This window comes from Aplysia californica, unplaced genomic scaffold (genome assembly GCF_000002075.1).
Source record: "Aplysia californica isolate F4 #8 unplaced genomic scaffold, AplCal3.0 scaffold00708, whole genome shotgun sequence".
NCBI classification, from domain to species: domain Eukaryota; kingdom Metazoa; phylum Mollusca; class Gastropoda; order Aplysiida; family Aplysiidae; genus Aplysia; species Aplysia californica.
Genome location: NW_004797978.1, coordinates 49,662 through 64,694, shown reverse-complemented (window position 1 = coordinate 64,694; position 15,033 = coordinate 49,662). Strand labels below are relative to the sequence as shown.

The window sequence follows — 15,033 nt, the reverse complement described above, 5'->3', positions numbered from 1 at the left end:
TATGAACTCGGTGCATTTAATTTCACCTGCCAATATGAATCCTTTTGGTCCAATATGCTGTACACCTGTGTGCCTTCTAGTTGCGCTGAGATATTTTCGAACGTTGGAATTTCGAACTGTTCTCGCTTTATGTTCTTGTTCAGTTCCTTCGGATCACGTCTGAGTGATTTGTCTGCTTTCTGTGCAATGACTATGTTGTGGACCCAGTCGGCTGGTTCTTCGACCGGTGTGATGACTTGCTTCTGTTCCATGTCTTGCAATTTCTCTCTCAAAGGTTTCAGAAGTGTTGACGGAACTCGTCTAGGAGGTTGAATAACTGGTTCGTTGTCCTCCTTCAGCTCAATGTGATATTCTCCTGGAAAACATCCTAGTCCTTCAAAGACATCCCCATATTCTGTCCGTAGTGTTTCTTGTGTGATCAACTTTTCCTTCAACGAATGACCTGTATATGTTCTTCATTTCTTCCTGGTGAAACTAGCTCCAAGGCTAATGATGTCTTCAGTCCTAATACTGGACATGTGCTTTCTTGTGTGATGAACACGGGATGGTGAACTGTTTGCTTTCCTACTTCAAAATTAATGTTAGCTGTCCCAATTTGCTGAACAGACTGACCTCCAAAAGCCTTGAGTTCAACCTTTGACCGATTTAATTTGGGCTTTCTCTTCAACAGGTTCCAGATTTTTGCTGGCAGAACATTTGTTTCCGCGCCTGTGTCTACCTTCATTTTGACTATCTGGCTTTGTACTTTAACATGCGCAAGCCAACTATTTCCAGACTTATTCTGTATAGTACCTATCCAGAAGTTCTGGACAACTTCATCCTCGTCATCCTCATCTGACCTTTCATTTTCAATCACGTGCATTGATCTCCTTGATGAGTTTGAATTCCATGCCGCTGCTGCTTTATTTTGCCCTGTAGAAAAACATTGAGATGCAAAGTGGTTTTGTTTTGAACATTTGTGGCATGTCTTCCCATATGCTGGGCACTGTTGTCTCAGGTGACTTAGTCCGCATGCTTTACAGTTTATCTTGTCTCGTCCTCCTCTCAAAGGTACATTGTGTTGAGATTGTCTATTGGACCTTGCCTCCTGTCTTGGGTGTCTGTGCAGTTTCCCCATCTTTTCTTTGCCACGTCTGACACTGTCAACTTCCCGATGACTATCAGGCTGTCTTGACCCAGTCATAGATTTTAATTCTTTTTGTGTGGTTTCGAAACTCATGCAGATGTCTCTGGTTTTGGAGAGAGTTAGGTTTTCTACCCTTAACAGTTTCTCTTTCAAAGATTTTTCTGTCACTGTGAAAATCACCTTATCTCTAATCATGTTGTCGACTTCTGCAAACTCGCATCTTTGTGCCTGTTGTCTAAGCGCCGTGAGGAAATCTTCAAATGGTTGAGCTTCCCCTCTTGCCATAGCCCAAAATTTGTATCTGTTAAATACTGTTCTTTTCTGCCCTGAAAAATGATCATTAAACTTCTGCATGACCACTTCAAACTTTTTGGCATCTTCATCATCAGTGTATTCAAACTGATTATACCGCTCGAGGCTTTCAGTTCCAATGCTGTGCAGCAGGGTTGCTATTTTTATGTCATCCCCCTTTCTATGAACTTCTCTGGCAGTCATGTAATTTTCAAATCTTTGTTTCCATAGTTTCCAGTTTTGTGCTAAATCCTCTTGAAACTCTAAAGGTTCAGGAGGTTTGAACTCCATTTTACTTGAGCTTTACTTCTCTTAATCTTAATAGATCTGCGTATTTGACTCTGATCGTCCTTTTGTAGGCTCAGATTTAGACTTCCCAATTCTCTAGAATATCTAGATTGTTTGCCCTTTCTACCGAGTGAGACGACACCTTGTCTCGCATCCCCTCGCACTCACAAAGTGTTGAATGCGCTTTCAAAACTACTTGATCTCTTGGTCAAGGAAGAATATAAAACGGGAAATTCCTATAAAACATTTTAATACAGACCTATTACCACTTCTGACACCATGTTGTGTTTGTTGGGTTCTTTAGATCATTGTTTGATTCATAACAAGACGTGAGACGCACATAGGGATAACGGTAAGGAACATTGAGGCAGCCATCTCGGTAACCCAGAATGCAATAGTTTATTTCTTTAGGATTGATTACAACGTCATATCCGGATCGGTATCGATTATTATTATTATCGAATATGACACCCAATGTGTCCTTTTTAGGGACTATGCATATGAGACTGTGGATCATCACCTGTCCCACTGCAAAGCCCTAAATGACATCAGAGCTACCCTTCTCCCTCCGAGACCTAACATTGACAACACACTCTATGGAATATTACAACAACTGCAGCAAACCTGCACTTATCACTACATGGCATTGGACAAAAGGGCAAGAGCCCAGCTGTTGCTAGATCGATAACAACAACAACAACAACAACGAAAACAACAACAACAACAACCGCCACTCCCACCCCATTGTATTTTATAACTTACAAGATGTGTTAGTACAAAATCTTGTTTCTTTTTAAGACAAGGAGGAGAGTTGTGTCACATTACAAAAGAATTATAATTTCTATATCACCGCCACTCTCATGCGTCATTAAGCGGGTGGTTAAAGGGTGTCACGGGTAGGTCAAGCCTCTTTTCCTCTGTTGTTTTCTGTCTGTTTGTCATTCTGTGTTTCTTTCCCCTTGTTCTAAATGACCTTTATTGTATGGATGTGCTTCTCTTTACTCTCACTAAAATGTCGTCATGTCTCTTTTTGAACGTGTCTGTGGATGGTTGGTGGGTGTTCTTGTTCATTCAAACGTTGATCTTTTTTATCTCTCCTCTTTCTTTTATGTTTGATACTCTCTTGTAACTCCTCAAATCGTAGGCACTTATTTGACCTAACTGTATTGCAAGTGCCGTAAAACGCTTACTAAAAAAACATGCATCTTTCACCCTTATATCTCCCCCTTCTGTTATGTTCGTCGCTCTCTTTAACACCTCTAATCGCCGCACTTATGAGGCCTAATTGTGTCGCAAGTGCTTTAAAATGGTTATCAAATCCTAAAACGCTTTGTCCACATGCGTGTTTGTGCACCAGCTGTGATGTCCATAGATGGCTCCGCGGTGTTCCGCATGGTAGAGAAAAGTGAGGAGGAGGTGAACAAGATAGTTATACAGATCAAAGACAAACTCACAAAGTCTGGGGTAAGTTTACTTTTCCAAATTTTTCCTCGTTCCATATTATTTTATTTTCCACTAGACCATCTACCTACACCCCCTTCCTTCCCCGTTTCTTTCTTTCTTTCTTTCTTTCTTTCTTTCTTTCTTTCTTTCTTTCTTTCTTTCTTTCTTTCCTTTTTTCTTTCTTTCTTTCTTTCTTCCTTTCTATGTGTGTCTGTGATTGTGTGTCTGTGTGTTTGTCCGTCTCTCTGTCTGTCTGTTTGTCTGTCTCTCCCCCTCCCCGCTATTTTTCTCCCTTGGTGGTCTCAAATCGATAAAGAGTAGGCCTCGGCCGCCACCCGGGCAAAATTCAAAATTTCCTACCAATTGATAATGTTTTGTGTGTCCCACGCGCTCATATGACCTTATGCAGTTGCGAGCGCCGCAAAAACACTTACCAAAACCAAAACCAAACTCTTACTAAAGAAAAAAAACCACAAACCCAAAACTACCCCAAAGCAAACAAACAAACAAGCAAGGAAGCAAGCAAGCAAACAGACAAGCAAACAAGCGAGCTGAATGCTGTCATCGAGAAAAAGCGCGAGGAACTTCTGGAACACAAACGCAGCATCTCTCATTCAACACTGCAAGCTTTGAGAACAGCCAGAAGCAAAGTCCAGAACACAGACAGACGATGTGCGAATGACTACCGGCTACAGTTGTGTGAGAGCATCAAGACTGCAGCCGATGCAGGCAGTATCCGTGGTGTCTACGATGGAAGTAGAAAAGCTGTCTACCCAACTCAGAGCAAAACAGCGCCGCTAATAGCTGAATTGGGGGAAAGAATCACCGACAAAGAAAAGCAGATGGAGAGATGCGTGGAACACTACTCAGAGCTGTACTCCTGGGAAAACAGCATCTTTGATTTTGTGTTAGAAACTCTCGAGAATCTCTCAGTCATGGAAGACTTGGATGAGATCCCCACCGTGGAAGAGCTGAGCAAAGCCATCGACAGCTTACCAACCGGGAAGGCACCTGGACTGTACGGGATTCAACAAGAGATCATCACTTGCGGAAAGAGTTTCCTGCTGAACCACTTGCATGAACTACTGCGTCAGTGCTAACAAGAGAGAGCGGTTCCACAGGCAATGAGAGACCCTGTAGTTAGTCACCCTGTATAAAAACAAAGGGAATAGGAGCGACTGCAATAAATATCGTGGGATCTCTCTGCTTAGCATTGTGGGAAGGGTCTTCGCACAAATTCTCCTGAACAGGCTACAGAAACATGCTGATAGGGTATATCCTGAATCACAGCGTGGCTTCATGGCTCAGTGCTCAAAGACTGATATAATGTTCTCCCTAAGACAGCTACAAGAGAGGTGCAGAGAACAGGGACCACCGCTCTACCTTGCCTTCATCGACCTCACCAAGGCTGTTGAACTCGTAAGCCGGGAGGGCCTATTCCGAGCCCTCACAAAGATTGGGTGTCCACCGAAGCTCTTCAGCATCATCCGGTCTTCCCACACAGATATGAAGGGCGTCGTTCAGTTTAGCGGCTCTTCCTCCCAGGCATTTAACATCCAGAATGGTGTAAAACAAGCCTGCGTACTTGCCCCAACTCTGATCAGTATCTTCTTATCAGTCAGGATGAAACATACCTTCGGAGCGTCAACCTATGGAATATATCTTCACACCAGGTCGGATGGGAAGTTGTACAGCCTTTCCCGTATGAAAGCAAAAACTAAGATCGGTAAAATCCTCCATAGAGATATGGTGTTTGCAGACGATGCAGCAATGGCAGCACACTCAGAAGAACAGCTGCAGAGCCTTCTGGACGGTTTTTCTCGTGCAGGTCAAGACTTCAACCTCATTATCAGCATAAGGAAGACAGACGTCATGGCCAGAGCGTTGGCTTCAGACCAGTCGTGTGTCTTGCCTTGTTTCTTCCCGAAGGTAGCGCCATGGAGAGTGTCTCTAAGGTGATCCCATCTCTGTTGGGCATCGCCCTTCGGGGGTGGGCTAGGAAGGCGTCCTCCAAAGTGTTTATGTACACTTCAGCTCTATCTGAGTGTAGCGTTTTGCAGGCATCGATGCGCACTTTTCCTGGACGCTAATAGTGATGCATTTTTTTGCTTAAGTCTGATTTGGCAGCTGACCATGGAGTTGTCGGTATCGAAATCTGCGCTCTGGTAAGAACGTGTGAAGAGCACATTCCTGGGGTGACAACGTCTGGGGATGATCATGTCAAGCTGGTGCCAGTGTTTGGAGCGGGGGTGTATCCTGGAGTCTTTGTGCTGAGGTTTCGTCTGGAATTAAGAGTTCGTAACACATAGGTCATGCAGGGCGCACAACTCAAGCTGTCGTTGCCTATTTTCATTCATACTGCCTACTCCATGAAGTCCAAGACAGATGGGCCAGGAATCAGCATCAGCGCCCACCCTAACGTTAACGTCACCGAGCAGTATGAGTTGCTTATGGCTGGGGATTTTTTGAACGACCGTCTAAAGCTGGTCATAGAAATCATCCTTTGCATCAGGGGAGGAGGACTGGGAGGGAGCATACACGCTAATGAGGTTGACAGTCCTATCAGTTTTAAGGAGTCGTAGAAAAAGAATTGTCTCTGATCCCTCTTCAACTGGCTGCATCATTTTCAGTAGCGAGTTTCTCAGCGAATCTCACGCCGTACTCTCTAGTTTCGTCTCTCTCGTCTCTTTCCCTGCCAGTAAAAGGTATAATCTCTCTCCCAAAGGGTACCTGATTCTGCCAGACGCGTCTTCTGAAGAGCAACAATATCCACTCACAGAGTAATTCATTGTTGATGACTGCAGTTTTGCGTGTATCCCTCAGATCCCGAAGGCCATCTGAGAGTCCAGTAGTCATAGTCCGGACTTTCCATGATCCAAAAATCAGCAGCGGTTTCGTTTTCTTCTTTCTTTTGTCTGGTGCTAGGTTTACCGACCGCAGATCAGGCTCTTAGAGCCCTAAGCTCCACGCGCCCAGTGAAGCAAGCGGCCTGAGGTAGAACAGCACCTTACTGGCTGAGGGCTGCCCAGCTTGAGGCGGGCGGTAGCTGTCCAATGAAACACAATGGTTTCTCCCACCGGGGAAAACAACCCCTGGAGCCATGCTCTACTCCAGTCGATCTAAGCTTATAACCAGTGACTGCTGTTTCCCGTGTTTTGCCGTCGCGATGAGGGAACGCTGGAGTGTCCTCTCAAGGGCGAGAGAAGTGTATGGAGGGCCAACTGTTGCCCAGGCAGCAGATCCCCCCTCTCCACGCCACCGATGGATCCAACGGAACGACAAACGTCGATACAGACCGGCACCAGGGGCGTCGCAGGAGTTGTCGGAACGAGGCTGTGTACAGCAGCGGACCGCATTAGAGACTCCGACTCCTGATCTTTCCTCAGGGTTTACTCCCGAAGCCTTTCCCAGTAGTGGGTGTGGCCGCAGGGCAGCGGAAGTTTTAAGTTGGAGTTTTCCTTCTCCTAGTTAGGCAGCCAGGACTGACGAGCCCCACCTGTCCGAAGCATCTGGTTTCAGGGCGACAGAGACCCACTTTAGCCCCTTCTCCTGTCAGTAAAAACAGTTCTGCCACGGGAGCTGGACTCAGACTGTCAGAGGCAGTTTGAGACGCCGCCATGAGAGCATTTAATTTTTTAGGTAATGGGAGCTTATCCCCGCTACCACACTCGGCGACATGAAAATCTTAGAACACACAAATAAAACACAGCAAACAAACCTACCACAAAAAACCCCAACCAATACAACCCCCTCCCCCCCGTCCCGAATGTGTGTCCTCTCAAGACTTCGTTTTTCCTGCTTCTCATCATGACACCTTTCGGATAAAAGAAGGTGGATGCTAGTGGTGATATCGGGTGATATCGTATCAAAGGTACTGTTAACATTCGCCTGTTCAAGCACATATCTCTTTGCAACACGTGAAGATAACGAGAGCCAGGAGTGGATGTCAACGTGTTTGCAGTCTTCCACCCGCACGCACGCCAAGCCCTTCGTTCATTCTCCAAAGTCTGAAGGACGTAAAAAAACCTTATACCCTCTTGAAAGCGACATCAATTTCATGATGCTATTCGAGGCATCGTGGTGAAATCAGTCGCTCGTCGAAATAGTGATATCGAAGAAACTGGCACCGGCCAGTTTTATCGAATTAGATTTTTGGCACAACACCTTTAAAATCCATTTAAAAAAAACAATTTCCGTTTGAATGTTACTGAAAAGCGTTGATTAAAGGCACAAAAAACCCAACAGCAAATCAGTTTTCACAGGATTTCAATCTATGGCAGTCATCACACTTTGACAGCTATTTTCTTGCTAATTTTACTTCTGGAACTAGGCAATCCCAACCTCCTTCAATCGTAAATGTCTCTTCTTCTTTTCAAGATAGATGGGTATTCTTTATTCGAAAAATAGAGAAAAGATAACTCCACATGCCCCAAAATTGACGAGCACGTGCTTCTACTTCTGCCTCGACGTGACACAGGTCTGGCCAGAGATCTGTGCTCGTTCACGCTCTGTGATCTGTCCCACTTTGGAAAAAACAACAACGTAATCCGCTGCAGATAATACCTGTAATAATAATGATAATAAAAAATAGTACATAATATGTATTTTTGTATAACACAAATTTCCGCTGAACAGCAATTTTAAGCTAATGCGCTTTACAATCTATATTATTATTATTGCCCCTGCTGACCTGACAACATTCTTAAAAACAATCTCAACTTCCTGGGAAGCGTACAGTGCACAGTGCAAGCTACCATTTTATAGGCGCTGAAACAGTAACATACTGACCAGATATTTCATTGTCTATGGCCGAGTACCCATTCCCACCTGTGTGAAGTGAGGAAAATTTATGTAAAGTGCCTTTCCCAAGGACACAACGTCAGGCCTGAGGTTCAACCCCCCGAAACCGCAATCTCACGATTTCGAGTCCGGTAGTCTAACCACTAGACTACCCACGCCACAGAACATTCGTTTAGATTCTATGCTCAACACTTTATCAAAAATAGTTTTATATAGCAGGAAGACACGCCCATGTACAAACATGTCGATACATAGACATAAAATATCTATAGCTAAATTATAAAACTGATAACCTTTCATATAATATATCTTGCAGACACATCAATGCATACACACAACATGTATATATAATTAATATATATACACAAAGCCTAATATCATAATTATAAAGGGATAACAAATAATATACGTTTCAATATCTGGCAGACATATCAATGCATTGTGACAAAAATAATGTACTATTCCAAATATTTGGAGGTTCTACAATGTAGGTTTATTTTTCTATTTTTGTTCACAGCGTATTAAAAAAACCCTTTGTTTTGTGTCACGGGGAGGTTTGATTTATACCATTATTGGATCAGATTTTCTACTTTATGTCTTCGACGGAGAAAGAAAGTAACTAAGTTTATTCAGTGGTTAAAGCCTTTGGCCCAAATAACATAAAACACCCATTTACTTATTAGATAAAGTTTGGCTTACTGTAAATACACGGTATATGTGTAAAGACCGCACAGAGGTAGAGCTGGTAGTAAACACACCGTACACCATGGGCTTGCAGCCTGGGTCGGTTTTAAGTTTTAAGAGTGAGGTATAGATCTTACTCTGGCTGAAGGCCGAGATTTCTGGACTCTTCTCAATTGGTAACCAACGGCAAAACAAGCATGCTTTCGATAATGTTTTGACTACTGCACATGAACAAAAATCTTTCTACCCCCAGTGGACCGCATGTATCTTCCTCTTCTCCTTCCTTCTTTCTGTCTCCTTCTAATTTCTCTCCCATCGCTGACCTCCTGTGCAGCAAAAAGAGAGGTCACCCATCCCACAGAGTGGGCGCCTCGTTGACAGTGAGGTGCGACCCGTGCGGAGGGAAACCGGGCACCTGGAGGTTGAGGTGAGATCAGTCTACGGACTGTCCCTCGCCAACACACCTCTTTGGCCCAGGTTTTCCTCTTAGACGGGAGGGTGGCACGGCCCATGCCACTCAATCGGTTGAGAGCTGAAACCTCTTCAAGCCCGTGGGTCAATCTTGACGGGAGGGTCTTGTACTTTCTCGTGAAGAGTATAGCTCCGGGGTAGCCCTGGCACAGCTCCGGTTATCCGAGCAATGTGTCCCCTTGTTGGGCTCGATGGCGGGTGGGGAGCCCCGGAGTCGAATCAACAACACAATTCATATATGTAATCAAAAACTTCCAAAGATCCTTCCCCAGCTCCCAACGTAAAAATGTCTCGGCTCGCGGAAGCGGGTGCGGCCACCGAGCCGAGCAAATCCAAAGGAAAAAGGACCTTTACTGATGCCTCCTTCCTCCCTCCTCCCAAGGAGCTTCCGAGGCGAGGCAACCGTAGGGGACCATTTCCAGTTCAAAAGACGCACAGAGAAAGATTACCGATCTGAACCTCTTTAAGACAGGAGATGCACTACGGAAAGTTCTGGGATACATCCCCTCATGTGTACAGAGACTTTCCTGTGGTGCACTCCTTGTCAAGTGCGCAACTGAGGACAAAGTGACCAAACTCCTTGATACTACGACCTTCCGCGGTATTCCATGTAAGTCCGAGCGCTACCAGAAGTTTATCCGCTCAAAAGGCGTCGTTCGCAGCCATGAGCTGAAAGGCTGCTCCTTGGCAGAAATTGTGGAGCACTGTGAGAGAGTGGTCGAAGCCCGCCGGATTACTCATCGCGAGGGGAGACTACTATTGAAACAAACACGATTGTCCTCAAATTCGAATCGTGTCGCCCTCCAGCCACCGTTCGGGCATCTAACTTGGTACTCGACGTACGATCCTATGTGCCGAACCCTCTGCGCTGTTTCAAGTGTCAGAAGTTCGGCCATAGCCAGTCACGATTCCGTCACGCAGCTGTATGTCCTCGTTGTGGCAAGACCGGGTATCCTGAGAAGGAATGCAACGCTAGCCCATAGCGTTCAGCAAGGAGTGCCCGACTTGGCTCCAAGAACGCACCATCCAAGAATACAAGCCACGAAATGGCTGCTCATTCAAGGAGGCCTGTAAGGCTGTCTGCCCGCCAATCAGGACCCCAGTCATTGGCCGGTCATACAAACCGACAAGGTGGTAACGAGGACGGCAAGTAATTTTACTGCCGACCTCCCAACGGTCAACAGGCAAGTCTCTATGCCTAAAAACAAAAAGCCCCCTTACTATCCTTGTGGCAACTCACTATGAGCTGCCACTTTCTAACCGTTATGGGGTTTTAGGGGAGGACGGGGAGGACTCTTCCTCCGCCCCCTCTTCTCCCCCTCACCCTTCTTCTTCTTCTTCTTCTTCTTCTTCTTCTTCTTCTTCTTCTTCTTCTTCTTTCACCTCACGCCTCATCCCTCTGATGGAGCGTGAGATGCTCCCTCCACCCTTTTCACAGCCCCCTCCGTCTGCTCCACCTTCCCCTACCCCTACAGTAGACATCCACCTACCCCACCAACCAATGGAGGAGGACAACTCCGACCCCCCTCCCCGGCATGTCCCTGGGAAGGTCAGAGTCCGTCACTCCTCCAAATCCCCCACTAGGCCGCCGTCCAATCCAGAACGGCAACCAAGAAAATACTCTGCCTCCCCCGCAAAGAGGAGTCAGAGTGTTAATTCGAAGCCGGGGCCTTTATGCTCCAAGAACAAAATTAATAAGACATAATGGCTGTCCTGCAATGGAATGCAGGCGGAATCCGACCTTCCATTGGAGAATTGCAACACTTACAGGCCACACTGTGCGCACGTGTGGCCTGTATTCAAGAAACAAAATTCGCCCCGGCTTTAACCATAGACTTAAGAGGATTCACTGCGTATCATCACATTCACACAGAGAACCAGATAGCTTCCGGTGGTACCACCATCTACACCGACAACAACACACTCCATAGACAAGTACATCCAGGCTATTGTCGTACGGGTCACCCTGCACAGACCAATCACGATCTGCTCAGTTTATATCCCACCAAATTACCCCATCAAAATAACCCAAGTAAATAACTTTAAGGCTCATCTTCCAAAACCCTTTATTTCAAAAAATTCCATGAAAAGCTTTTAGAAATATGCCAAAATCACATACCAAAAACATAAACAAAACCCCGGAAGATCAAGATCTGGTCCTCTGAGGGCTGTGATGATGCAGTAAAGAAAAAGAAGGCGGCATACCGAAAGGCTGTCGACAACACCACCACAGAAAACAAGATTAATTATTTAAAGACCTGAGCTGAGGCACGTAGATGCCTCAGGGAGAGCAAAAGGCAATCATTCCAAAAATTACATCTCCAAAATCATCAGCCAGACACCACTCAACCAAGTTTTCAAAATCGCTTAAAAAAATTTGGGTAGACGCACAGACACCATTCAGCACGTCCAGAGGCCGGATGGAACCACACTTGAAACACAGGTAGACACCGCAAACACAATAGCTACATCTCTCGCCAAAAACTCATCCCAAGCAAACTACAACATAAAAACTAAGAGAGGACAACAACACCTAAACTTCCACTCAAACAACACTGAATCCTACAACGCAGACTTCACATTATACGAACTAGCATCGTGCATCTCGGCCCCTGAGCAAAACAGCCACGGGACCAGATGACATCTACAATCAGATCATTAGACACTTATCCACAGAAACACTTACACTTCTATTAGATATATTATACAACGACATGGGGCGGTTGCACTCCTTTCCGGAGTCTTGGCGTCTAGCCTCTGTCATTCCAATACCAAAACCAAACAAAGACCACAAACACCCATCCAATTACATACCAATAGCACTAACGAGCTGTCTGTGCAAACTTATAGAAAAAAATGATCTTCAGGCGACTCATTAGATTTCTGGAGACAACGGGCTCGCTGAGCGGTCTCAAGTGCGAATTCGGGAAAACTCGATCCACTCTGGATCACCTGGTCCTCCTGGAGACCTTTATACGAGAGACGTTTGCCGAAGGAGGCCTCATGATCGCCTTCTTTTTCGACCTAGAAAAAGCCTTCGACACTACCTGGAAGTACGGCATTCTCAGATACCTGCACGCACTCGGCATACGCGGTCACCTCCCTGCCTTCATTGGCAATTTCCTGAAGAACCGTTCCTTCCAGGTTTGTGTCGGATCATCCCTTTCAGACCCCCACCAACAGGAGGAAGGGGAGCATCCTTTCTCCTCTCCCATTTGAAATCAAAACAGATTCCATCGTAAAAACCCTCCAAAACTGCATATACGACTTTTTTATATGCTGCCATTCAAAAAATTCTCATCTAAGATATATGGAAAGGCAGCTGCACAAACTCGAAAAGTGGGCAAACAATAACGGTTTCAAGTTTTCCCCGTCAAAAACGGTTGCAGTGCACTTCTGCCCGAACAGGCAGACGTGTACTGCTGCTAGATTTGACACTATACGGAGAAAGGATTCCCGTCCAGGCTCGTTTCCTCGGCGTTATATTCGACAAAAAAACTCACATTCTTACCACACATCAAAGACCTTCGTGTGAGGTGCCAGAAAGTGTTAAACGCTTTGAAAATTCTCTAGCATCCGGAGTGGGGGCGGGGGCTCAGAGCACCTTCTCCACTTGTACATCTCCCTTGTCCGATCCAGGCTTGACTACGGCTGTCAGGTCTACGGATCGGCAAAACCATACATCCTAAAAATTCTAGACCCAGTGCAAAACCAAGGACTCCGCCTCGCTCTGGGGGCTTTCCTCACTTCTCCAGTGGAGAGCCTCCAGGCCGAGGCAAACATACTATCACTCACACTCAGACGCACACAACTCTCACTACAATACGCAATTACCCAGAGCTCAACACCAGAGAATCCAGCGCACAACTGCATATTTAAAACAAACCCAGAATCCATACACAAATTCCAAAGCAACGAAAGACTCATCAAACCCTTCGGCCTCAGAATCCTTGAGGACCTCAAAACCATACACTTTTCCAAACAAGACATCCAACAATTTATTTTTCCCAGACCTCCCTCCGTGGCACCTCACCAAGGCAAAAGTAGACTTACAGCTGACCACACACGACAAAGCAAGCACAAACACCAAAACCTTTAAAGCAAAATACAAAAAACTTATAGAAAAATACCCCCATTCGGAGCTTATCTTCACTAATGGCTCCAAAGAAGACAACGATGTGGGCGCCGCATCCCTATCTTCAAACTGTACACACCAGAGGAGACTCCATCTCCTAACAAATCTTTCCTTATCCTTTCTGACTCTCTGTCTTACATCAATTCACTCACAAACTACTCACTCATACACCCAAAAATAGTTAGGCTACAACAGAAAAAACACACCTTAACTGGAAACAAGGAAACATATCGTGTTTGCATGGATACCTAGCCATGTGGACATCCGAGAAAACGAACAGGTAGATGACCTGGCTAAGAAATCCTCATCCTCATCCCTTCAACAGCGAACACTCTCCCACAACTGACTTTAAAAACAAAGTCAAAAAGTGCACCTCCAGTCTGTGGGAGAGCCATTGGAAAAAACAAACTAATAACAAACTACACAACATTAAACCCAAACTAGGACCGCGAAATCCTTCGGACCTCTCCAGAAGAGACGAAGTTATTTTAACTCGATTACGCATTGGACACACAGCCCTAACGACACACAAATACCTCCTTCAGGGAGAAGAGAAGCCGTTCTGTGTCGGATGCGACACCGATTTTACCATTAGACACATTTTAACCGAATGTTTAGACTTCGGAGAGACCCGAAGGAAATACTTTAAATGTAATACATTGCAAGACATTTTTTCCGTCGTTGATCCCAACAGAATTTTAGATTTTAGGAAGTCCATTGGCCTTTATGGAAAGTTATTAATTTTTAAATGTCATATAGAAAGCTGTTTTAATTTTAAATTTAAATCTAAAATCTATTTACACTCGATTTTTAGTGTTTAAAATTTTTAAAATAGAAATATTGACCAGTACCAGACCAAGATATAAACTGTTGAGAAAAAACCCAACTTGTTTCGCGCGCTCATATGACCTTATGCACTTGCGAGCGCCGTAAAACCCCTTATTAAACTAAAAAATCTTTCTTTTTCGGGGCTTCATACCCTGTACGTGCACCGTGACTCTGCTTGAAGCCTATGCACCCCCAGAGTTTATGTGTGTCATTTTCATTAAGTAGACCTAAAGGAAATCGTCAGTTGTGCTGCTGCCTTTGATACCAGCACCAATGGACATCGCACACCTTGAGAAGTTGTGTCACATGGCAGAGTGTGTAGTATTCATTTATTGAAACCATTGTGTTTTTAAAAATCTTCTTTCTCGAAAAGGGCTCCATAAGCCAATGGTTCTTAACCTTCCCAGCAGGTCGATATTTACTAGCAGTTAGTAGCCTACGTTGTAACCCAATATAGATCAGAACTTTACGTACATTTACATGTTGATGTAGTAAAATACATCGAGACCCATTTTGAGTCATATTTGTTTTAAAGGGAAAACATATCCTGTTGATCAATGAGCTTTTAGATGTGACTAGCAATAGCAACATGATAAGTACGTGGCTGGGGACAACTGTTGTAAATAATTAATGTAGCTCAGGCATACTTTGGACCAATACAACCAACTATGGATGAGTTGATGTCATCGAGGAAATGAAAAAAGATCAACTCATCCGAAGATCAACTTTACCGTCAGGACCACAAAACAACAAGACAACAATGTTCTTCCCCAGCTCATGCTCATAATAATAAATTTTAATTTTAGTCTGCTAGATATCTACTGCGGCAGCAATCGTGGCGACAGGAAAGGTTGTCGAGCAATATTTATTCACTTCATTCATCCCCAGTTCGCGCGTCTCTTCGCGTGCGCGCGCGCGTGAGCGTATGTGTGGTTTGTGTGTGTGTGTGTGTGTGTGTGTGTGTGTG

The 15,033-nt window shown here is 44.9% G+C and overlaps 1 protein-coding gene across 1 annotated transcript in view; it reads left to right on the top strand.

The window, feature by feature from the left end:
* Nucleotides 1-15,033, top strand: part of LOC101850845 (universal stress protein YxiE) — a gene marked incomplete in the record, with an annotated part of 49,902 nt that overhangs the window by 29,384 nt on the left and 5,485 nt on the right. Inside the window, 1 exon segment of the mRNA XM_005108668.3 lies at nucleotides 3,063-3,169. Within this exon segment, the coding sequence (XP_005108725.2) occupies nucleotides 3,063-3,169 (107 nt within the window).